Here is a 24,463-nt window from a genome sequence, read left to right as displayed (position 1 = left end):
TGAAAAAGAACCCAGAAAATGTTAAAGAGATGAAAAGTTAGCATGAAGGACCTTATAAACTCAGAGCTAGGGCTTTCTCTGCATAAATCCTGAGTTTTCACGATACTCCTGGCTATCTATAATCATGGTTCTTATAGCAGCAATGAATGTAACGTGAGTCATAGAATACTATAGAGTTGTACTTTTTTGTTATTGCAATGCTCAAACATAAAGAAAACTAGGGCTGGAGAGATGGCTCGGCAGTTACTGACTGCTCTTCCAGAGGACCTGGGCTCAATTCCCAGCACCCACATGGCAGCTCACAGCTGTCTGTAACTCCAGCTAAATAAACCATAAAAATCCTTTTAAAAATATAAACAAAACTATTACGTGTTGCCATGTCAAAGACCATGTCTATGTGTCATCAAAACTCAGGAAATGCAAATCGGTCATTGGTTAGTCCCATCATCCCAGCATTTAGGAAGCTAAGCAGGAAGATTAGCGCGCTTAAAAGTCAGCCTGGGTCAGAGTGGGACCCTGTATCACAAACAACGGAGATCAAACAAAAACATCAGAAATCGGGAGATTTACACAAAGTCACAACTTCCCCACTCCTGAATGCTGAAATGATGGCGATGGTGCGATTTGGGTACCCAGAAGGGTCTGGAGAAGTGAGCTTCACAGAGTACTGCCCCGGCCACCTGCGGGGGGGGGGGGGGGGGGGGGCAGAGTGGGAATACGCCTGCGCATGCGTCTGGAGAGCAGGTGCGTGAGCTCACCCCATGGGGCGGGGCAAAGACGTCACTGTGCGTGCCCATAGCTTCAGCCAATCAGCGGAAAGCTTGGTCGAGACCACGCTAGATTTTTTCCCGCTCAAAGGCGAAGCTGTCTTAGAAGCGTCGAGGCGGCGGAGGTGTCGAGTTCTTGCCAGGGCTGTTGACGTAAGGCGATGGCGTCGAGGGAGCCGAAGGCCTGGTGACGGGGCTGCGGGAAGAGGGAGGAGGCCCCGGGCTGCCCTTCCTTCTCCAGGGAGGCAGAAGCTGGGCGAGTCTGACGCGATAAACCTCCCTGGCTGGTGGGGCGGGCAAGCCTGAGACTGGACCACTCCGGGTCGGCGGGGGCCGGGGCCTTAGACCAAGGGAGCCCGAGAGGTCTGGGGTTGTCGGCCTGAGAGAGCCGGGGTTGTGGGCCCGAGGGAGCAGGGGTCGTGGGCCCGAGGGAGCAGGGGTCGTGGGCCCGAGGGGGCCGGGGTCGTGGGCCCGAGGGGGCCGGGGTCGTGGGCCCGAGGGGGCCGGGGTCGTGGGCCCGAGGGGGCCGGGGTCGTGGGCCCGAGGGGACCGGCGTCGTGGGCCCGAGGGGACCGGCGTCGTGGGCCCGAGGGAGCAGGGGTCGTGGGCCCGAGGGGACCGAGGGGGTGGGGTCGTGGGCCCGAGGGGGCCAGCGTGTGGGCCCGAGGGGGCCGGGGTCGTGGGCCTGTGGGAGCCGGGGTCGTGGGCCCGAGAGGTCTGGGGTTGTCGGCCTGAGAGAGTTTGGGGTCGTGGGCCCGAGGGAACCGGAGTCCTGGGCCGAGGGGGGAGAGCGGGTCGTGGGTCCGAGGAAGCCTGGGTTGGGAGCCCGAGGGGGTGGGACCTGAGGGAGCCAGGGTCGCGGGCCAGAGGGGGCCGGGCGTAGACTGAGGGAGGCAGGGGGCGGGGCCTGAGGGAGGGGCTGGGGGAGCCAGGGTCCTGGGCCCAAGGGAGCCAGGGTTGGGGGCCTGAGGGAGCGCGGGGGGGGGGGGGGGGGGGCCAGGGTTGTCGTGGGCCCGACAGGGTTGGGGGGTGAGGGATCAGGTGGGAGCCGATAGAGGGAGCCCGGTCGTGGGCCCAAGGGGTTCGTCTGGGGAATCAGGAGGTGGGATCTCAGAATTAGGGTTTGGGATATAGGAAATTAGGAGAGGAGAGCTAAGGGAATCAGGAGGCAAGGCCTGGGGAATTAGGGGCGGGGAAATCAGACTGACAGGAATGGTCCAGATAGGGTCTCGAGGACTCAACTGGTGGAAGATAATGGACTCCTTCCCTTCACTCTGCCTTCCACACGTGTTTCTCCCCTCAAATAAATAATAAAAAATGTTTAATAAAGGATGTCTTTGAATTCAGTTTGAGAGATTTGGGGGATTTGCTTGGTTTTGTTTTTTGTTTGTTTGTTTTTTAAATAAGGACACTCTAAAGATGGTGCCTGGTGGAAGAAAACATTCTGGGAAATCTGGGAAGCCATCACTGGTGGATCAACCTGAAAAAGTCTTTGACTTTGAGAAAGAGGATAAAGATTTGACTGGCTCAGAGGAGGATGTTGCTGATGGTAAATATCCCTAATGTTGGGTATTAACAATGTCCTAGAAACCCACTATACTTAAGACTGAATAAAGTAATAATTTTCACATACTTTGTTTCTCATCAGACGTTCACATCTTGGTATCGGAGTTGTGGCACTTCAAAGAGTATCCCCTATCTGCAGTGCTAGTAACTTGATAAGTATAGTGCATGATTCTGACCAGACTTAAAAGTTTGCTTCTATAAAATGGGTCATGAATTGTGATGTGCTTTCATTTTTTAGAGGACGTATTACATTTGTTTATCTGCTTTTAAAATGTTACAAAATCCTAAAAGAACTGAAAATAGACTTCATTAAAATTTAACAAATAGCATACTTAATTCCAAAATTTATTTTGTCAATACAGAAAAGATTCTAGTAGTTGAGAAACATGGGAAGAAAAGACCTGGAGGAAGAGTTGACGATGTGGGGTAAGACTCTAAAAAAAATATGATACATGTGTGTCTGTATGCATGCATGCATACTAAACACTTTGGTGGGTGTTGAGGTATGTTAGGTATTGCTTGCTTGCAGAGTAAACATTTAACTGAGCCATTTCCCAAGCACCGAAGATGTTTTCTTTGTTCAATAAATTAAGAAAAGTTTACTTCAGTTTATCTAACAAGTAGCAGCATAAACTACTTGGTATGTGGTATTATGACTCTAAAATTTTTGTTTTATTTTTGATTGTGCTAGGAATCAAACCTAGGGCCCTCTGCACATTGGGTAAATGTTCTGCTTAAATTAAATTCCTAGTGTTAATTTTTTAAATGTAATTTTTCACAGAGGTGAAGTACAGACTATGCTGGAAAAATTTGGAGGTATGTTTTTGTTATATAATTTAAAGAACATTGTTTAAAACTGTATTGAATAATAGGAAATGTTGATCAGTTCACTGTATGGATATTGTTTAATTCCTTGTTCTCATTTATAGGGTTTTGCATATTTATGATTAGCGTCATAGATTTTTCTTTCTTAACCCCTTTTTCATGATATGAAAAGTTAACGTGGTACTTTTAAGAATTTTAGAAAAGGCCGGGCAGTGGTGGTACACGCCTTTAATCCCAGCACTCGGGAGGCAGAGGCAGGCAGATCTCTGTGAGTTCGAGACCAGCCTGGTCTACAGAGCTAGTTCCAGGACAGGAAGCAAAAAGCTACGGAGAAACCCTGTCTCGAAAAACCCAAAAAAAAAAAAAAAAAAAAAAGAATTTTAGAAAAATAGAGGGGGAAAGTTTTTTCTGCTTCTTTATATTCACAAAGTATGTTAGACTTTCACTTATTTTCTAGGACTCTTGTGTTCTTTCATTTATGGAGAATATAAATAAAAACATAAGAGAACTATTATTATTTTATATTAACAAATTATGTAATTGAGAGTAAATGACAACTTTTCCAGCCATTAAGAGATTACGAAGACCTTAGACCTTAAGTTTTAAATATGTTTTTATATGAGCTTAATTAGGAAACAGCATTTTGCTTATTTACTTCTCTTCGAGACTGGCTGGCTGGCTGGCTGGCACTTGCTAGTTAGTCCAGGCTGGCCTTAAACTGCTATCTCTTCAGCCTTATGGGTGCTGGGATTACAGATGTCATCTTGTCCAGTTTAACATCCTGAGGTGGGCAGCACGCCATGATGCATGTATGGAGGGCAGACAACAGCTTGCTGGAGTCACTAACCTCCTACCATATGGATGAATCCTGGGGATCATACTCAAATTGTCAGACTTGACTGCAGTCACCTTTACTTGTTGAGCAATCTTACCAGCCCCAGAATACTATTTGTCTGTCTGTCTATATATCTATTAGCTTGTTTTTAAACAAAATTTTATTTTTTATTTACTGTGTGTCTGTGAGCATGTCTGTGAGCACATACACATATGTGTGCACGTTAGAATGACCATGGAGTACAGAGAAGGTGACAGATTCCTGGAAGTGGGGTTCCAGCTGGTTCTGAGCTGCCTGATAAGGGTGTTGAAAATGGAACTCGGGTCCTTTGGAAGAGCAATAATGGGTCTTCACAGCTGAGCCATACTTGTAGCTATAAGAACACTCTTCTTAAAAATACTTGTTTCCTATAAGGATTATTCATGCTGTTAATTCATGCTTTTTAAGAATTGCTCTATTTGGTAGTAAGAAAATTGTTGTTTTACTTTTTATTTTTTGGTTTTGTGAGACAAGGTTTCTCTGTGTAACAGCCCTAGCTGTCCTGGAACTTGCAATGTAGATCATTCTGGCATTGAATTCAAAGATCTACCTGCCTCTGCCTCCTGAGTGCTGGGATTAAAGGCATATGCTACCACCACCCCGCCAATTTGTTTTATAAACTTACTATATATTACTGGAAATATAAATTATAGTTACACTAACATAGTGACAAAAGATAAATTCATAGCAAACCTTATTTAAGGTATTAAATTTTTTATGAACTGCTATACTTATTGATACTAAATGCCCTATAAAAACCACTGTGAACTGGGCTTGGTAGCACACACCCAACTCTTGGAAAGCAGAGGCAGGCAGATCTTTGAATTCAGTGCCAGCATGGTCTACATGGGGAGTTCCTAGCCAGCCAGGACTATGCCATGAAACCCCATCTGAACAAAACAAAAACAAATGCACAAAAAAAAAATCTCCCATTAAAGTATTACAAAGTATTCTAGATATTACGCTAAGATTTCTTTTATAAAAAATGTTTAATGGTATTGACTTTACAAATTTTATTAATAATCCTTTTTAGATTCTTTGTTCTAATTTAGTATTTCTGATGAGTTCTAACAATTGCATAAAGTATGGCCTATCAAATGGAGGATATACTATAAATTTAGAAATATTTAGCCTTTATTAGGTTTTCTTCATAAGTCTGGCCTTGATCCTTCATTTTACTAAATCTTTATCATCCTTAAATTTAAAATTTACCTTCAGTTAGAAAAACCAGAATTGAGATAAAGTTGGATATATTTTTTATTGTAAAATATTTACCAAAAATGGTTGAGAATCCAACAGTTTAGGTTCATAATATTTGCATAGTCTTTATTGGCTGAGCTTCCCTAGTCTGAAAATCCAAAATCCTAAGTGTTCTAAAGCCCACGTTTTCCAAAACACCTGTTGGTGCTATTTTTAAAATGTTTTAAATTTTATGCTTGTATGTTTTTGTGTGATTTGTATGTGTGGTATAAATATGCTGTGGTAACCATGTCAGATAAAACTTTGGGGAGTTGACTGTCTTCCACGGTGGAAGGTGATATCTCTCAGGTGCTGGTTTGCTCCTTCCACTGTGGATTCCTGGGATCAAACTTAGAGGTTGTCAGGCTTATAATAGGCAAGTGTTTTATTTTTCTGAGTCAGGGGTCTATGTTTCCTGGCTGCCCTAGAACTGACTATGTAGACCAGGCTGGCCTAAAATTCAGAGACCCGACTGCAGAGCTCTTCCTTCCAAGTGCTCGGGAATTAAAAGCATGTGCCCAGCACAGGTGTGTGTATGTTTTTTTTTTCTCTTCTGAACCTTCTTCCTGGTAACTAAATTTAATTTTAAATGTCCTTGATATTGTTGAACCAACCTCTACTTACTTGATTCTATGGAATAAAATAAAATCATTTTCTTTAACATTAAATTTCAATGTTTTTTTTCAATATAGCTGACATCAACAAAGCTCTTCTTGCTAAGAGAAAAAGAATAGAAATGTATACCAAGGCTTCTTTCAAAGCCAGTAACCAGAAAATTGAGCAAATTTGGAAAACACAACAAGAGGAAATGTAAGGATTTTAAAGAGCTACATCTTTATCATTTTTTAGTATGTCCTGGTGCAAATTACCTACAGAAAATAGCATCTGTTTATTTAGTGAATGAAATTGCTTGGCTTTATTTCTAATCTAGTTCTGTAACTTCATGCCTTCATAGAATTTAGACGTTTCTTAGAAGTCAGTGACGATTTTATTTAATATATTAAATTTATTTAATAACTGAAAGGTTATTATACTATATCCATTGTGGAAATATATTAACTTGAATGAAAGGTGTAGATATCATAGGAACTACTGTTTAATAACTGTGGGAATGTAGAAGAATCAGTTTTTATATTGTAAATAATTTACACATTTTAACCAATTTGACTATTCCTTTGTATGAAATTTTTGCCATGCCAGAATGGGAGGGGACACAACCTAAGTGAAATAATTTAAAGTAGTTATGAGAACTATATTCAGTAGGAAAAAAATGAAAAATTCCTTGGAGAGTAAAAGTAAATTTTTCTGGAAAACAAAATGTCTTTAGTTTTCAAGAGCTAAAAAGCATGTGAGAAGACATCTGTTAGATCTGTTAGGAAAAAAAAATAAAATCAACATAAATTTTACTTTTAATTTTCCTATCAAAATATTTGTTTCCTTTATATGTGAATTGAATTTGTTTTTAATGGTATTTTCACATGGATGAAATTTGACAGGATTTTTTTTTTTTTACAGACAGAAGCTCAACAGTGAATATTCTCAGCAATTTATGAGTATGTTTCAGCAGTGGGAACTGGATATGCAGAAAATTGAGGAACAAGGAGAAAAACTAACTGTTAGTATTACAACTGACTTTATAATTATTTCTACTTGAGGTGTAGTTTTAATAGAGACCCTAATCATATTTTATGTCTATAGAACTAAGACAAGTTATATTTGCCCACTGTTGTCTTAATATAGCCAAATCCTAAACCACAGAAGTATAGATGCATAGAGTATTCTAAAAGTATTAATGTTCGCAATAGTTGATATTCTCGCATTTTTAAGTAAAAGAGTCAGTGGATAAAAGAATTACTGGGTTTGGGGATTATGTTAGCTTTAGACAACACAGTTGAATGGAGTAGGGAAAGGTTGCCTATTATAGTGTCTTCTGGGCTCTGCTGCTAAGTCTACATGAGCTTCTATAATGTATTAATTCTCCCAGTCCCAGACTTACTACAAATTTATTGACTACATAGACTGAAACAATCTTTCTGAATATCTTTGGCAGAAAATTCATGTAGTGGGACATCATTAATCTAGTTTCGATCATGTGCTCATTCCTAACCAATCACCGTCCTCCTCCTCCCCCTTTTCTCCCTGTAAATGCTAGGGAATGAATTTAGATGCTTCGTGCAGTCTACAAAATATGCTATCACAGGGCTATAACCCCTCATGCAACTCTATAGTTTATGAATATCCAGGCTGTATTATTTCTCTATTTCCACTGGTGCTGAATGGCAACCCCCCCTCCTTTTTTTAAACAGGGTCTGGCCTTTAACTCAGTGCCCCATCTACCTCTCCCTCTCATTATAGAATGCATGGCAAAATCTAGAATGTAAGAATGTGAGGGCTGGAAAGATGGCATGGTGGTTAGGAGCACTGGCTGCTCTTCTAGAGGACCTGGCTTCCATTCCCAGCACCCACATGGCAGCTAACAACTATAACTCCAGCCCCAAGCAATCTAACACCCTCGTGTAGATAGGAATGTGGGCAAAACACATGAAATTAAATAAAAATATTGTTAAAAAAGAATGTAAGTGAATAAAGAGGCTAGAAGACAGTCATTTGTGGAGAATAGATTAAGGAACTAAATGTCCAACATTCAAATTTCTGTAAGACATTGAAATTACTAAAAATAAAGACTGGGGATATATATCAGTTGGTAGACTCTAGCATGCACAAAGCCTTGTGTTTGATTCCCTAGCACTTCTTAAACTAGGTATGATTTTTACTTTTCACTCTGATGACCTTACTCACTAAAACATGCTTATAATCGCAGCATCTGAGAGAGAGAGAGAGAGAGAGAGAGAGAGAGAGAGAGAGAGAGAGAGAGAGAGAGAGAGGAGGGGCAGAGGGCCATTTTTGATTACATAGTAAATTTGAGGCCAACTTGAACCCTATCTCAAAACCTTGAACACTGAGATTTCCTATTCATTTTTTTATGGTGGTATATTCCTATAATCCAACTACTTAGGAGGCTGAGGTAGGAGTGTCACAAGTTCCAAGCCAGGCTGTGCAACATAGTGAAACCTAGTCTTGAAGAAATATTTGGTGCTGGAGCAATGGCTCAGAGGTAAAGAGTTCTTACAGAGGATCTGGGTTTCGTTATCTGCACTCAGATGACAGCTCAAAATTGCGTCTAACTCCAGTTTAGGGGATCCAGTAACCATACACTCGGACACAAAATATTGTCAGAAATGTTTATCCTCGTTGACTTGTAGGATTATTATAGTGCATGTCAGTGGTAAAAGTACTTAAACCTAGTCATAATAGTTGTTAAAATACTAAAGGTATTTTTAAAGCAGTACCTTTAATATGAATTGTTTTTTTGACAAAAGGTTAGGAATAGAGCTCAGAGCTAGGTGTCTTCCTAGAATGCATGAAGCCCATAATAGCAAAAACACTTTTACCAAATCATTATTACAGGCATTTTATTTTAATGTTTATAGAACCTTTTTCGACAACAACAGAAGATTTTTCAGCAGTCTAGAATTGTTCAGAACCAGAGACTGAAAGCGATCAAACAGCTACATGAGCAGTTTGTAAAGGTGAGTTATACATGGTAACATGCTTTTGTTTTGCTGTATTTTGTTTTTGTTTGAGAACATGGCTCACTGTATAGTCTGGCTAGCCTGGAACTTGCTATGTAGACTAGGCTGGCTTCAAACTCATATCCTCTTGCCTTATTTCCAAATTCTGGGATTAAAGGTGTGCATCACCAAGCCATGTTCTCTGTATTTTTTATATTTTATATTGTTACAGTTATATTGTTCTAGAATTCTTACTACTTCTGCAAGTGATATCTTTAATTTCTATTATATTTGTTCATTCTCTGCTTGTACTGTTTCTCTTATCACCCTCTATCCTATTAAAACTTTTAACTGATTCTCTTCGTATTCTTCGAATCTGCCATATTATCTTTCTAAAACCTCCTTCCTGAAAATATGCCTGTAGTCTCCTGTTCTAAAGTTTTAGGTGTTTACAATTCCCCTTGACATGATTATTTATTTTGGGTTTTTCAGGACAGGGTTTCTCTGTGTAACAACCCTGGTTGTCCTGGAACCTGATCTGTAGACCAGCCTGGCCTCAAACTCACAGGGGGATCCACTTATCTCCTGGGATTAAAGGCATGTGCCATCACTGCCTGGCATGATTCTTTTTTATATGTCCATTACTCCAAACTCTACATAATTGCTCTCTGAATCCATAGACTTTTCCCCTGCTTCAGTTATACTATTCCTCTAGAATATTTTAAGTTCCCTTTTAGTTAATGAAATAGTGTACTTTTTGTCAGCTAAGCAGGAATATTCATGCGTTCCACTATATAGCCACAGAAGTTGCATTTCCATAATTTTTCTAATTGAAACATATTACTTTTTTAGTTTCTCCACAGAACGTAGTACTTTTTACATAGTAGGCAATAGACTATCTATTTGTTAAATGAATATTTCACAGTTTTAACCTTTGTTAAATGAATATTTCACAGTTTTAACCTTTTTCATTAGCTGTTATAGCACATCCCTCTAATTCCAGTAGAGGGGGAGCCTGAGGCAGGATGAGGTGAGCTGTGCCTATATATTGAGATCCTGTCCTGAAAAAATACTAGGGCAGAGTTCAATCTATAGGACCCATAGGACAGAAGAAAACCCAACACCCACACAGTGTCCTCTACATATAGTGGCTCATGTATATGTGAGACATGCACAACATATACACTGAATGAATGGAATGTAATAAACAATTTTAAAAATATAATTTTTATAACTTGACAAATGACTTCATGCTGCAGATATTTCTTTCTCTTTTGTAGAAGTCTGTAGATTATACACAGCTGTTTTAAGAAACTTAGTAGAAACAGTGATAGACCATTTTGAAAATTTCTACTGTTTTCTACTTCTGGATTTTTTTTTTCTTCTTTTGAGATAGGATCTTATGTTGCCCAGAACTAGCCTCAAATTCTCAATTCTCCCATCTTGTCTAGCTCCTGCCCCCATTTTTCTTTTCACCATCTTGACCTTAATATTTCATTAAACTATTGTTTTAGCCAAAGGTAGATGATACTATTGTACTTCATGTAATTGCATTGATTAATGTGTGATATATACCAAATTTCCACTATAAACAAGTAAAATATATGAATTACTTAGAATGTTGGGGTAAATAATGAGCATTATTTGAGTAATTTAAGATTTTTACTTTTGAAATTACAGTTTGGAGAACCTACGATTAAAAGTTACAGTTTATTAACCAAAGTGGCTTTTTTTTGTTGTAGAATTTGGAGGAAGTGGAAAAAAATAATGATAACCTGTTTACTGGCACACAAAGTGAACTTAAAAAAGAAATGGCTATGTTGCAAAAAAAAGTTATGATGGAAACTGTAAGTTCTATTTTAAATTGTAAAGATAGGGATTAATGGAGGCACTGAAATGTTTTATTTGCTGAAACTTTTATAACACTTAACTAAAAATTAAACATGTTTCATATCTCCTTTCATGAAACAGCAGCAACAAGAGATGGCAAATGTTCGAAAGTCTCTTCAATCCATGTTATTCTGATGAGTCTTTGAAGAAAGAACTTGAACCTATGTAATACGATAGAATTAAAACATTAGCTATGAGGCATACCTTTAGAAATGGTAATTTAAAACTATAACATCCATAATCAATAGCTTGTTTAAGTAGAAGACTTCTGTTCCTGTTAACTTCTAAATAAACCTAAACAGCTGTATAAATAGCAGCTGTTTCATTGTAGTGAGCATTCAGCTCTTTTGTTACAATAGTTAATTGTTCATTTTTTATACTATTTTATTAATAAAAATGATTAAGTTTCAGTTTCTGTGTATCTCTTAACAGCCCCAAGGTACCTCTTGCCTAGATTAGTCTCAAACTTTTGAGAGCAAGTGATCCTTTATACCTCAACCTCCCAAGTAGCAAGAACAAATGCGTGCTACCACTTCTGGCTTACACTGTTTCTCCTTTAAGGAAAAAAAAACACAGAATCTGTTCTATGTGTTCATCTTTATAAACAGTAGATCACCAATTCTTTAAAGAGAGAATCTGCTATACAGTTTATTAGAACTTTTAGTGTGGTTTGGAATAATAAATTAAAAAATGCTAAAATTAATGCACTTGAAATAAGCATTAGTTTCAATCATTAGATTTATAAATATTTTATTTCTGCAAGGTCATCAAGATACCATTTAATTGGGCTTGTCTGTACTTAAAGACACATGCCCTTAGTAATGATTAAGAATCACAAACACAGCTAAAGTTATTTATGATATATAGGAATTAAAAGAATTGCCTTGGTGCCTTTTCCATTGTATCGATTAGTAAATATACTGAAGCTTGATTTCATGTTAATTCCCAAAGTTGAACCATATTTAATTTTTAAAATAGGCATTTATACAGAGAAATTTAATAGTTGAGCTTCAACATTTCTTTGAAATCAGTTAATATTACTAGTTTTTTTTTTTTTTTTTTTTTTTTTTTTTTTGGTTTTTCGAGACAAGGTTTCTCTGTGGCTTTGGAGCCTGTCCTGGAACTAGCTCTGTAGACCAGGCTGGTCTCGAACTCACAGAGATCCGCCTGCCTCTGCCTCCCGAGTGCTGGGATTAAAGGCGTGCGCCACCATCGCCCGGCTAATATTACTAGTTTTGCTGAAACTGCCTTCAATGACTCATTAGAACAAAACATATCCATCTGAACTGAAGGAAAACAACAATCTATTGAATTTTGTTATACAACGCTCACCCTTTAAAGATTTTAAACAAGTCTATATAATATTATCTTCTAGAAAGAAATTATCCTTCTAGCATTAAAAAGATATTAAAAGGACAGTTCACCTAATTATAATTCCTTTTGGGTGGGGTGTTATTGGTAGATCAAGCCAGGGCCTCACCCATTATAAGCATTCACTCTTCCACTTGGCTATGTCTACAACATGGAATATAAACCTTAAGTATAATTCAAACTTTTAAGATCTTTCAGAAGTTTACCAGGAGTTAGGCAAAGTAAGTACCTTAGAGGGTTTTCTCTGTATTCACATATTTTTACCTTTTAAGAAATACACTCTTTAAAAGTCCTTTTTAAAAAATCCTCTTTTCTTGTTTGAATACTTAAACGTACACGTTTATTTGTCCGATTATTTTCATCATATGGCATAAGTACTATTTCAACTGAGAATAAAAGACCATTAGTACCTAATGTACTTAGTGTTGAGAAACTGACACTTGTTTTCCCCCCTTTTCTTACCATTTTTTTCTAAGTTCCTAATTTCCTTTCCTGTCAATATTTTAGCTACTTTTTGTCTTCCTTTGGAGAATTTTTTTCATGGAAGGACTACTAAGGTGTACAAGGTTACCCTCAAAGATTCACATCACGCTGAATTTGGTACAACAGATTCCTTTTTAAGTACAAATTACAACAAAATTCTTATAACCATGGTTTTAAATTCTAGATAGTACACTAAAGTGTACCTTTCTATAATTAGCATATCTCTTGAACAATAGCTATTATAGCTAAATACTTCTCAGTGTATTACTTGTTATATACTTAGTATTCTAAGCTCACTTTACAAGTTTTATCAACCAGATATCACTGCCAAGGCAGCTAGAAGTTCTTTTAAGGTCTGAATAGTTGTGCAATCCTTTGGTAAAACCCCAAGTCTGATAGGTATTTTGTAGACACAGTGTTATTTAGAATTATTGGGGTTTAATTTCTTACTGTCTTAGTATTCAAACTTTGCTTCTAATTCATACATTATATTGACATCTATGATAAAATATGTTAATGACAAGAGGGATTTGTTACTAACAGACATAATGGAAGCTACAAGATAGTTTTTACATTTAACATAACCTTATAGATAATATACTAGCCTCCTGCATAGGGGGGTTTCCTTCACACATAGTTCCCCTAACTGCTTCTCCTCTTTTCCTTGGGCTACTAGTCAGTCAATATGCTTGTGAACCTGTTCAGGTGCTTGTTGACATGAAGTCTTGAAGATACTTAGATGAAGGTGTCTTGAAATTTGCAGGCACAAAGAACTAAAGTATATCATCATATCAAATGAAGAAATGACCTTTGGAAGCAAAAAAGAAAATAGAAAAGATGAACCATAACCTGTTTTTTAAGACTACAATTTTTTTATCAGCAGCCACAACTCCCATCTCAAATGTCCTTAAAATTCCCAACTGAAACTACTATAGAATACTTTTTATACCTTTCATTCTTAAATCTTATTATAGCCTTTAGTGTTATTTTGATTTTAGTGTTTGTTTTTTTTAAAACAGGATCTTGCTATTATATAGTCCTGGTTGGCCTTTTTATAGTCATTACCCCAGGCTGGCCTTTAACTCATGTCACTTAGCTTCCCAAGTACTGGGACAAGCATGTGCCACAATATCTATATATTCTGGGTATTTATAGAAACTGAAACAGAGGTAGAAAGACTAAAGTACAAATGCTCCAAAGTAGAAGAGCCTAAGTCTTCTGACTCTATACCAACTTTCTGCCATTAAATGAAGCCACAGATTTCCTATTAGAAGGGGCTGTTCACCTATTTTTATTCCTTTGACATTTAAGACCATAAAGGCCACACATCAAGTTCTGCTGTATTGAAAAACTAAAGGAAAGCTCTCTAGATACTGCCTAGATAGTAGAGTCAAATATTTCCTTCATAAAATAAAGCCCAGGGGGCTGGAGAGATGACTGCTCTTCCAGAGGTCCTGATTTCAATTCCCTGTACCACTTGGTGATTCATCAACTATCTGTAGTGAGATCTGGTGCCCTCTTCTGTCCTGCAGGCATACATGCAGGCAGAATATTGTAAGTATAAATCTTTTTTTAAAAATAAAGCCCACAAAAAGCTTTTAGGAATGGAATTCTCACCCATAGGAAAGGTTCCTTTTTATTTACTTGGAAAATGCTATCATGTTTTTTATATCTCTGAAAGCCTTGCCCTAGAGATACTATAGATCATAGATGTTCTGTTGACCCATGTTTTGTGTGTCTGGATACTGTTTTTAAAGAAAAAAAAATGATATTCTCAGTTCACTAGACTGCTGTATCATTGGTGTAAATCAGGCCAATTGTTATTTTAAAATAGATGCTTTAGCCAGGTGGTCTGAGTGCTCACTTTTGATAACCAGCACTCTGGAGGCAGAGGCAGGTGGATCTCTGAGTTCAAGGCCATCCTGGTGTACACAATGAGTTCCAAGACAGCCAGGGTTACACAGAGAAACCCTGTCTGAAAAAAAAAAAGAAAGTGCTTAATTTTTATTGCCCCCCCCACCTTTCGGGGGGAGTTTCTGGGAATTACACATAGAGTCCCTTGCAGGATAGGCTAGTGATCTCAAGGTCACATATACCCTGAGACAGTCCCTACTCTTTCCTCTAGAAGTTTGAGAGTTTCAAAAGTCTAACATCGTGGAAGACTCAGCCACAAACGAAACATCAATATTACAACCCCTTTCCTAAGGGCTCAGGGAACATTGTGGAAGCGTGTGTGTATGGAAAGACTGAAAAATCGAGAGGCTAAGGAGGACTGGGACAAAACTGTCTTTTGGACATGACAGGATCATGAGCTCACAGCATTGATGAAGCCAGACAACCATTTCATCATGACACAGGCTCTCATCCTAAGGAGCTTTTGACGTATAAAGGTTGTTAGGTGAGGGAAAGCTCATTTAAGCTTAGCCCTCACACCCAAGAGTTTATGGACAGTACCAATTGGACTCATTGGGTTATTTTGGAAAGGGCATGAAGTAAGGATGGGTGTTAGAGAGGATGGACCTAGGAAAGAAATATTGGTGAATATAATAAAATACTTCATATTGCGTGTATGGAATTCTCAGAAGGTATTTTAGAAAATACTTGCATCAAGTTTTCAAGGTATCTTTAATAATAATTTCCTATTTGGCTTATTTTTCAGCGATAAATTTGATATTTCCTAATTGGGTTGTTTCGGAGTCATAAAAATAGAGCAAATTAAAAAGAAATTAGTTATCAAAGGCTTTTCAGAATATTGCTTAAAAGCATTCACTATTCACCAGAAAGAAAAAAATAATTAACACTACTAGGAATAATAGAAGATTGAACGGACTATCAACAGTAGGCTATTTTTATTTTTTATTTTTTGGTTTTTTGAGACAGGGTTTCTCTGTGGTTTTAGAGCCTGTCCTGGAACTAGCTCTGTAGACCAGGCTGGTCTCGAACTCAAAGAGATCCGCCTGCCTCTGCCTCCCGAGTGCTGGGATTAAAGGCGTGCGCCACCACCGCCCGGCTAGGCTATTAATTTATTACTCCAGTAAGTTTAATGCTGTATAAGCTATTGAAGGGTCATTTAATGTATACCGGTACCTGTGCATAGAATACATAAGAGATTTTTAAAAAAAAATACCTAAGTCTAGCAACAAGATGATGCAAAAGATTTGCTGCAGGCTCTGAACATATATGTGTGTATGTGTGTGTGTGTGTGTGTGTTTAACTAGCAATTTGATAAAAACCAGTGAGGGCCATAAATGGGAAAAAATAGAGTAAAACTATCTTAACAACCATAAAGTTCAATACCAACCCTAAAGATCTCAATATTATAAAATTTTAATGCTCCATTTATTCAATTTGGCAAGATTGAAGTATTCCCAGTAATGACTTTTCCTCAGAAATTTAGTATCTCTTATAAGAAATATATATTATATACATTTCTTTTAAACAAATTTTTGTTATTTTCTGCTTAATGTCTGCACCAAAGGGTACAACATGAGTGGAGGCCCAAATGTGGCACTGGTGTCACGGATGGTTTTATTCTACCACTTACATGGTAGAATAAACTCAGGTCCTCTGGAAGAGTAGCCAGTGCTCTTAACTGCTGAACCACTGCTCCAGTCCTGTACATTCCTTTCTTAATCGGTATAATCAAGGAGTGAGTCTTACGACCAACATTAATAAAGTATGTTGTCATCAAGGGCCATATTCAAGGTACTTACCTTGCACAGAAGCTAGCCTTCAAATCTTACCCTGAGACAGGGTACTATTTGTTCTGCTTCTCCAACATTTAAGTAGCAGTTTGGGGTGTAGGAAGTGCTAATGCCAACCCCATCCAATTGGCTTGTTACCTGATACAAGCCGGGGATAACTTTAATAAGCTTAAGGAAAGTTGGAAAGTCTTAGGCAAAGTGAAATACCTGTTTTGATTTGGGGGAAGAGAAAAGAGTTATCTTTAGGTACACAGCTGTATTTCCATGATGTAGGTTGTTGGAAGCCTGACCTCTGAGTATGCCAATCACTTCTACACATAATATAAAATGATTCATAGATTAAAAGTAAATTAAATTTAAGTATGCAGAAACACTTGACTACACAGACTATATATTTATGATCCCCCTGAAATGGTTATTAAAATGTGAGCTGACGTGTTAAAAAAAATAAAAGCTCAAAAGTACTTACCATTGCTATCCACAGAACAATATATTCATCTATAAAATTATTAAAGTATTGGTCTAAAAACAAAAGACCTGGACCAGCAAAAACAGTGTCTTGAAGATACAGTTCACTTTTCGTCATGTGGGCTATCTATAAAAAAGGAAACAATTTTGCTATTAAGTTTTAAATTTTTTTTTTTTTTGGTTTTTTTTTCTTTCCGAGACAGGGTTTCTCCGTAGCTTTTTGGTTCCTGTCCTGGAACTAGCTCTTGTAGTCCAGGCTGGCCTCAAACTCACAGAGATCCGCCTGCCTCTGTCTCCCGATTAAATGTTTTTTAGCTCTAATTTTTAGGACATATTTATGATATTCACTATTAAGACAAGTTCATTTCATAAAGGAATATTTAATGTACATCTCAAGTTCTTGGGCAGATAGCTTACTAAAAGTTCTAATATTTTAAGTTCCTTGATATCAGAAAGTTATAATTGACTGTTAATGAGAAAGGAACTGATTGTACTATTTATTAACTCATAACTCATAGTTTTATCTGGAACACAAACAGCTATTTGTTGTAAAAGAAAACCAACATCTTATAAGAAATTGTTTACAGCTTTGTGGAAGACTATATATAATATTTATATATCGTGAACCATAAAAGAATTTCTTACCACCAATTTTTGTGCAACTTTAGCAAAGACACATCCGAACATTAAGGTATAAAGGCAAGGGTGTTTTTCAAACACATTTGTTGCAGACTTTTTATAGATCATTATTGCCAATATAATAATTAATCCTATGTGGAGTCCAGGTGACAAGACACTGGTACCCTAAGGGATAAAGGCAAAATACTTAATCACATGTTAACACGCATATTTCACAGCAAACATTTTTCTGTTTTATTATAAAGATTCTAAACTAAGGATTCTTTTTTGAAATTTTGTTCTAATTTCTTAAAAACCAAAAATTTGTCATCAAAGGATAGTATAAAGTATGACCGATAGTAAATGTATAAGACCTGTGAATACTGAAAAAAAAAAAGATATGTAACAGCACACCATGTTTCACGAAAAACATGCTGAAAAGCACCAATAAACTGTCAGAATGTGTTTTCACTTTCTTTACATCTCCTAGGCATTTAAATTTCATTTTTGGTAAAGATAAAACCATGATTTTTTTGGAATACATTCTTTGTGATGTAGAGGAGCAGTCAATTCTAGGAACAAACCATGATCCCACAAAGCCATGATCATGATTGTGGGAGTCTGGAAGAGAGTCAGGATAGTGATGGGCCAGACCCAAGGGATTGATAACTAAAACCTGTCAAATTGGAGAGTTCTTTCTAGTAAGTGAGGCAGTAAGTCTAGAGAGGCTCTTAATTATTTTGCCCGTGTATCTGTTCCAGCCCTGGTCTATGAAGACTCTCATGGAAAAGTTACCCACTACAATGTGGAAGTCTAAATTAAGCTCAACTGGAGTAAAACAACATAAATCATCAACTCTGAATACTATGACTAGTCAACCCTAAGTACACCTTGCTGAAATCACTATTAAGAATTGTTCAATCGGGAGGCAGAGGCAGGCGGATCTCTGTGAGTTCGAGACCAGCCTGGTCTACAGAGCTAGTTCCAGGACAGGCTCCAAAGCCGCAGAGAAACCCGGTCTCGAAAAACCAAAAAAAAAAAAAAAAAAAGAATTGTTCAAGCCTCGGCAGCTGAAAGTAACTCCAGAGTGTATGTACCCTTTTGGGAGTATAGTCAAACCCAGTCTTGGGTACAGGGCTGCCACAGCTGCATGCCAAACAGCCACTTGAAAGTTGTTGTAATAGAGTATCAAAGGTCCTCAAGGCTCTTTAAAACAATTTAGATAGTTTATAATCTCTTAACTGCCATTTTTACACAAAGCTGCTGATACACAAAATGTTAACTTCATAAAATACATTTTTCTCAAGTGCTCTTTGTGTGATAGTTGTTTCTGGCCTGATGGATTATTACAGGGGTTAGGCAGCTGTGACTGTTTTTGGGTATGCAGAGCCTAGGGGCTAGGCATCTGTGACAGCATACATGTGGCTGCAGGAAGCAAGATGTTTAAGCTGACAAGGCATGCCTGTGTGCCTGTGGAGGAGGAGGAGGAGGAGGAGAAAGGCTTCAATCAAAGGGGGCCATATTCCTGCAGTATCCACTGACCAGTAGTGACCGTTGCTTTCTATGTCCTGGGGGAAGAGAGGCTATCCTCAGACTACAGATAGCATGATTTCTAGATTGTCCTTCTAGAAAGTTTAACAATGTCATCTTCTCTCAAGAGAGTAGGCAGGAGAAAGAATACTGTAGCCATTTTTGAATTTTTTTTTTTAAAGATGGTGTCATGTAGCCCAGATTAGCCTCAAATTCATTATGTAGCTTAGGGTGACTTTGATTCTACTGCTACCACCTCTCAAGTGCTGAGATTATAAGGCATGTGCCAGCCAGCAGGGCCAGCTGTGAAGGTCTATTTTGTGCAAAGAACTAGAGAACTGGGCTGGAGAGATGGCTCAGAGGTTAAGAGCATTGCCTGCTCTTCCAAAGATCCTGAGTTCAATTCCCAGCAACCACATGGTGGCTCACAACCATCTGTAATGGGGTCTGGTGCCCTCTTCTGGCATGCAGGCATACACACAGACAGAATATTATATACATGATAAATAAATAAATATTTTAAAAAAAACGAACTAGAGAACTAAAGAGTACAGCGTAGTATATGGATTAATTCAAACTTTCTCAAGACCCTAGCATTATAAAATAAGGTATACAGATACTGATCCAAACTTTATATATGCATGATTTAACAACAAACAAAAATGGCAATAAGATTTTCTATATCAACTTAATAAAGGTCATTCATACTTAAGACTATCAATACATTTTTGTTAAAATAAAACTTAGACGACTAATTACAAGATACCAGAATCATTGATTAGGAAAGGTTTAATTTAACCTTGGTTTTTTTTCTACATCAATACCTTCATATAAAATTATATATTCTAGGTCATTAAATTTCTTCAGTGTGAATCAACACTCTTATCCTAAAAAAATGTTGAAATCTATTTAGTATTGATACTTACTGAATCTATTAACCACCAATGTGTTCATTAAAACAGCCTAATTCTTTTAAGTTTAAATATTTTAAGTTAGAATTGTCTATAAATTATAGCCAGGACCGCACAGAGAGACCCTGTCTAAAAATAAATTAAACCTTGTTCTAAATGATATTAGGTAATAGCACTTTATATTTTTATATTTAATTCAATTTAAAAAAAATCTGCTAAACCAGAGAACCTATGCAGTGTTGAGCTATCCAACAATCCCAATGTTTGGGAAGGCCGGGCATGGAGTTTGAGCTGTGTGTATAATTTTTGTTTGTTTGATCCTAATTTGTTTTCTAGTTGAAAACTCATCATTTTCAGTTAGAAATTGCTTTCTACTAGCTTGAATTTCAACTGAATTCATCTTTCAAACATTTAGTAACTATTAATCCCAGCACTCGGGAGGCAGAGGCAGGCGGATCTCTGTGAGTTTGAGACCAGCCTGGTCTACAGAGCTAGTTCCAGGACAGGCTCCAAAGCTACAGAGAAACCCTGTCTCGAAAAAAAAAATTCTCTATATGGCTATTGAGAGTTTTACACTAAATCTAATCTTTATTGGAATTTATTATGTTTCTGATAGTGTTCTATTTTATTGCCCATGGTAAAGCAACACTTATTCCAAGTACCTAAAGCCCAGTATTACACTAAGGTTAGCAGAGAAAACACCTCAAAAAAAAAAAAGACAGTTTTTACAAGCAGATCAGAACTGACACATCTAAATTTTATAATTTGCTTTTGAATTATAAGTGATGCATTAAAATTTGAAAATCTATTAATTAGAGAATACTTTTGAAAGTGTCTTGAGAGCCAATTTGCAAGTGACTTGGGAAGATGAGAATTTTTGTAACTAAAAATACCGTATCTCCTGTTTATTACTCTTGGTAATAAATCTTGTTCTATCTGGGTGTGGTGAGTTGGTCTTGTCTACAAAGCAGGTTTCAGGGCTTCCAGGGTTACATAGAGAGACCCTGCCTCAAGAAAACAAATTAAACCTTGCTCTAAATCAATAAACCCTTTAAGGACAGAAAATTTGAGTCACAGAATACAATAGTTTAAAGTAATTCTTAAAAACCATTCTAATAGTTTTGTTATAAAATGGCATCATTTGAATAAATACTACCTTCTTATGGTCACCTATCTTGAAGATATTATTAGACTTTTTTAAGATGTAGATATCACATTAATTTAAAAGTGTCAGAAAGTCTGTCTTCCCTTTCCTTAAAAGTACTGTTTTTTTGTTTTTGTTTTGTTTTTTTTTCGAGACAGGGTTTCTCTGTAGCTTTGCAAGCTGTCCTGGAACCAGCTCTTGTAGACCAGGCTGGCCTCGAACTCACAGAGATCCACCTGCTTTGGCCTCTCAAGTGCTGGGATTAAGGCATGTGCCACAATCACCCAGCAAAAGTACTAACTTTTTAAAACAATTATGAATAAATATACAAATTATGATAGTATAAGAAAAGTATAAAGACCACAAAGACAAGCACATATACTCAAGAAATGAGGTTAAAATACTTAATTCTAAATCATTAGAGTAGTTCTTTTAAGTAAATTTCAGTAAAATTCCAACAAAATTTATATATTTTTCCATCTATGAAACCTTTGGTACCTTTCCTACCTACCATTCAACCAATTCTCCTTGCTGCTAGTCTGATCGAGGCACAAAGTGAAAGCAAATGAATGGCACTGATGCTGCCTGTAGTCATTGTGTGCAATAATAAAACACTGAAGGGGAAAAATGCTTTCACTCTAAACTGTTTTTAAAATGTTTTTGTGCTATGTGTCTGAAACAAATTCTTCAAGATAATTGGTTTCTTTCTCCATTCTGGAGTTTTATTATATATTAATACTGAATGATGAAAATAATGTCTTACTGCGATAGTAGATCCATTCTTGCCAACACCGCCATGGAGGATCACATGGAAATAATTTGAACAGGAAAAGATTGCTCCACCCACTACTCCAAGAACTGGAAAGATCTTCAGTTTTATTTCTAGAATAGGTATCTTTAGGGATGGAGGAGACAAACAAATCATTAGGAAAACTGAGTTTCTCTATTAAATAGAAGCATGACACTGTCATGTACAATAGGCTATCTTTTTTCGCAAAATCAAACATCTTCTGCAATATGAACAGGAACTTTTCTAGCAAAGCTTTACTAACTGAAAAGTGAGTGCAGCAAATCAGATCAGTTTGTGTATAGGATCATAACTGAATAGTTAAGTTTTATAAGTCTTTATCAACTTCAACATGAAAAAGGATAGTTCACTGGAATTCAGCAGCTTCTAAAAGGCAGTATCACAGGAAAGGCAGACAGGGCGATCTGCACTCTACAAATGATGACCACCAAGTGTGTGCATGCAAAAACCTGTGCAGTTAATATCCAGGATTAAACCTCCACCGATATATTTACCTGTTGGTCAACTGTTGCTCAAGACAACTTCCAAAGGCAGCAAAGGATTTAAAAACAGTAACAATGAATTGCTAGACACTATAGCTAGTATATTTTGAAAATAGACTTCGAGAGATGATACCAAAATTTATGGAAACTGTAGGCTAACAACTAAATGCAGAAAACCTTAAGTATCATAAGTTGTGAGAATAAGGTGTGTTTTCTCCCTGTGCTGTTGCCAAAACCCTGAATGAAATAAGTTTAAGATTCAGTTCAAAACTGAAGACAACCACACCTGATTTAATGACTATAATTGCCCAGCTGCTTCTTGGTTCACATTCAGCATCCAGCGGATCTAGGTCAGTAGTAGAATAGCCTTGACTCTACTGTTCTTATGGGAAGGAATTGGAACGTGCTAGGGAAAGTTGGACTATCTGAGAGTGTACTAAGTCTCTCTGTGCTCACAGGTATAAAATAACTGGAAACTTCAAATAGTTAAGTGCCACAAGGAAACTTGCTTTTAAGATTCGATTTTTAAAACCTGTGTGTGTGTGTTTGATGTATATCCAAGGAAGCAGAGGATATTTAGGGACAAATTTCAAATATATCTTACTAATTCTTTTTAAAGTATGTGTTTTATGTGATAAATTTTGCCCTGGAAAAGTTAATTTCAGTGGATTTTTTTTCTTTTGTATTAGGAAAACAGGGATATTTTTCTATGCAATAAAACATTACAGAAGAAAATGTCACATAAACACACTTTATGTATTTATTATTATTATTATTATTTAGTATTATTACAAAAAGCTTACACAAGAGAATAAATTAACTCCCAGGATTTCTAAGGACAGGCAACAATCTAGTATCTTCCTATGTACATAAAAAGCATTTATATGTAAATTTAAATATTTAGATTTACCGTATAGTCCCACATTGCTGCTCCTCCAAATGTAGACAATATAAAGATGACCACTAAAGCTACCTGAATCTCAGTTACATCCACTCTACAGAGGAAGAACAAAGAGCAGGTAAGTGTTTGGTGAGTTATCACATACTCTATGGCACAGATGCAAATAAATCATACAAACCTGGTTGATTTTTAACTTTTATGTCCAGCATTGGATTCTGCAGCAGCTGACTGTGCTAGGTAGAACAGAACCACATTTGTTCTCACACAGGTAAATACAGTATAGGCATGTATCAGGTTGCAAGAAGTAACCCAAACTATAGAAACAAGATAGTTTCTACTTCATGTACTTCTGTGGTTTGAATTTTTTAAAAAAGTGTTATTCTTAAAAATAACATAACACTCATAATAATACATAAATGATTTGACTTAAGGAAAATTATTATTGCTAAGTATGACTTGTGAGTGCAGGTGCATGTGGAGGTCACAGGACAACTTTAGCTGCTGGGCCTCACCATGCACCTTGTTTGTAACCAGTCCGTCATCTGCTGCTGCACATGCCAGGCTAACGAGCATGCAAGTTTCTGGGTGTGTGTGTGGGGGGGTTCCTCCTGTCTTCACCTCCCATCTAGCCATGGAAGCAATGCAAACAGAGATTGCGCTCTCATTTCCCAAACACCCAGAACCAAATAATGATACAAAAACTTGTTAATTACAACATTGTTTGGGCTAACGGTTCAGGCATATTTCTAGCCAGCTCTTACATCTTTAACTAACCCATTTCTATTTTATATCTTACCACGAAGCTTGTAGTTTGTTACCTCACATCTTGCTTCTTGGGCGTCCACAAGGCATTTGCCTGATTCCGCCTTCTTTCTCCCTGCATTCAGTTTAGTTTTCTCACCTAGCTATATTCTGCCCTGTCACAGGCCAAAGCTGCTTCTTTATTAACCAATGGTAATAAAACATATTCATAGCATACAGAGAGGAATCCCACAAGCACTGCTATGACAGCTGCTGTTGCACCTGGCTTTATGTGGGACCTGGGGATTTGAACTCAGGTTCTCATGCTTTTAAAACAAGAGCTTTACCCACTGAGCCACTTCCCCAGTCCTAAGGCAAATTCTTCTTCCTCTTCCTCCTCTTTCCCTTCCTTCTCCTTTTCTCCTTCTTCCTCCTCTTTTCTTAGTGATTAGTGTTCACTTTTTAATATATTTTTTAATCCAGTTATTTTGTGTTAGTGTAGTGTAGTGGATGCTTGTATGTGTGTGCCATGGAGATCAGGAAACAACTTTTTCTGCTCTCATGAAGAA

At 37.4% G+C, this 24,463-nt stretch overlaps 2 protein-coding genes across 3 annotated transcripts in view; one reads left to right on the top strand and one right to left on the bottom strand.

The window, feature by feature from the left end:
* Positions 1 to 2,128: 2,128 nt before the first annotated feature.
* On the top strand, positions 2,129 to 10,868 carry Sycp3 (synaptonemal complex protein 3). The gene is made up of 8 exons (XM_075954705.1): positions 2,129 to 2,316; positions 2,696 to 2,759; positions 3,115 to 3,149; positions 5,964 to 6,081; positions 6,787 to 6,886; positions 8,763 to 8,861; positions 10,586 to 10,690; positions 10,815 to 10,868. Exons 1-8 carry the CDS (start codon positions 2,187 to 2,189, stop codon positions 10,866 to 10,868), a joined length of 705 nt encoding a protein of 234 aa, XP_075810820.1. The 5' UTR covers positions 2,129 to 2,186.
* The window catches only part of Chpt1 (choline phosphotransferase 1), a 32,301-nt gene continuing 18,564 nt past the window's right edge, over positions 10,727 to 24,463 (bottom strand). The window contains exons 4-9 of one of the 2 annotated variants that reach the window (XR_012908658.1): positions 23,163 to 23,247; positions 21,726 to 21,857; positions 17,405 to 17,563; positions 16,761 to 16,886; positions 13,193 to 13,395; positions 10,727 to 10,894 (exon numbers count right to left, since the gene is read on the bottom strand). Coding sequence is in view for 1 of the 2 variants with exons in the window: in XM_075954704.1 (XP_075810819.1) it covers positions 10,850 to 10,894; positions 13,285 to 13,395; positions 16,761 to 16,886; positions 17,405 to 17,563; positions 21,726 to 21,857; positions 23,163 to 23,247 (658 nt within the window). In the remaining variant the exon portion in view is untranslated. The remainder of the gene's footprint in view (positions 10,895 to 13,192; positions 13,396 to 16,760; positions 16,887 to 17,404; positions 17,564 to 21,725; positions 21,858 to 23,162; positions 23,248 to 24,463) is intronic. The other variant, XM_075954704.1, reaches the window with a different exon arrangement.

The sequence above is a fragment of the Microtus pennsylvanicus genome, chromosome 20 (genome assembly GCF_037038515.1).
Source record: "Microtus pennsylvanicus isolate mMicPen1 chromosome 20, mMicPen1.hap1, whole genome shotgun sequence".
NCBI lineage: Eukaryota > Metazoa > Chordata > Mammalia > Rodentia > Cricetidae > Microtus > Microtus pennsylvanicus.
The sequence above is the reverse complement of the archived record's forward strand: the minus strand, read 5'-3'. Positions and strand labels throughout refer to the sequence as shown.

Excerpts from the sequence above, each read along its gene's own strand:
- Sycp3 (XM_075954705.1), top strand. The coding sequence starts at position 2,187 with ATGGTGCCTGGTGGAAGAAAACATTCTGGGAAATCTGGGAAGCCATCA. Across the intron at positions 2,317-2,695 it reads AGAGGAGGATGTTGCTGATG|AAAAGATTCTAGTAGTTGAG; the intron begins GTAAATATCCCT and ends TTGTCAATACAG. Across the intron at positions 6,887-8,762 it reads AACAAGGAGAAAAACTAACT|AACCTTTTTCGACAACAACA; the intron begins GTTAGTATTACA and ends TAATGTTTATAG.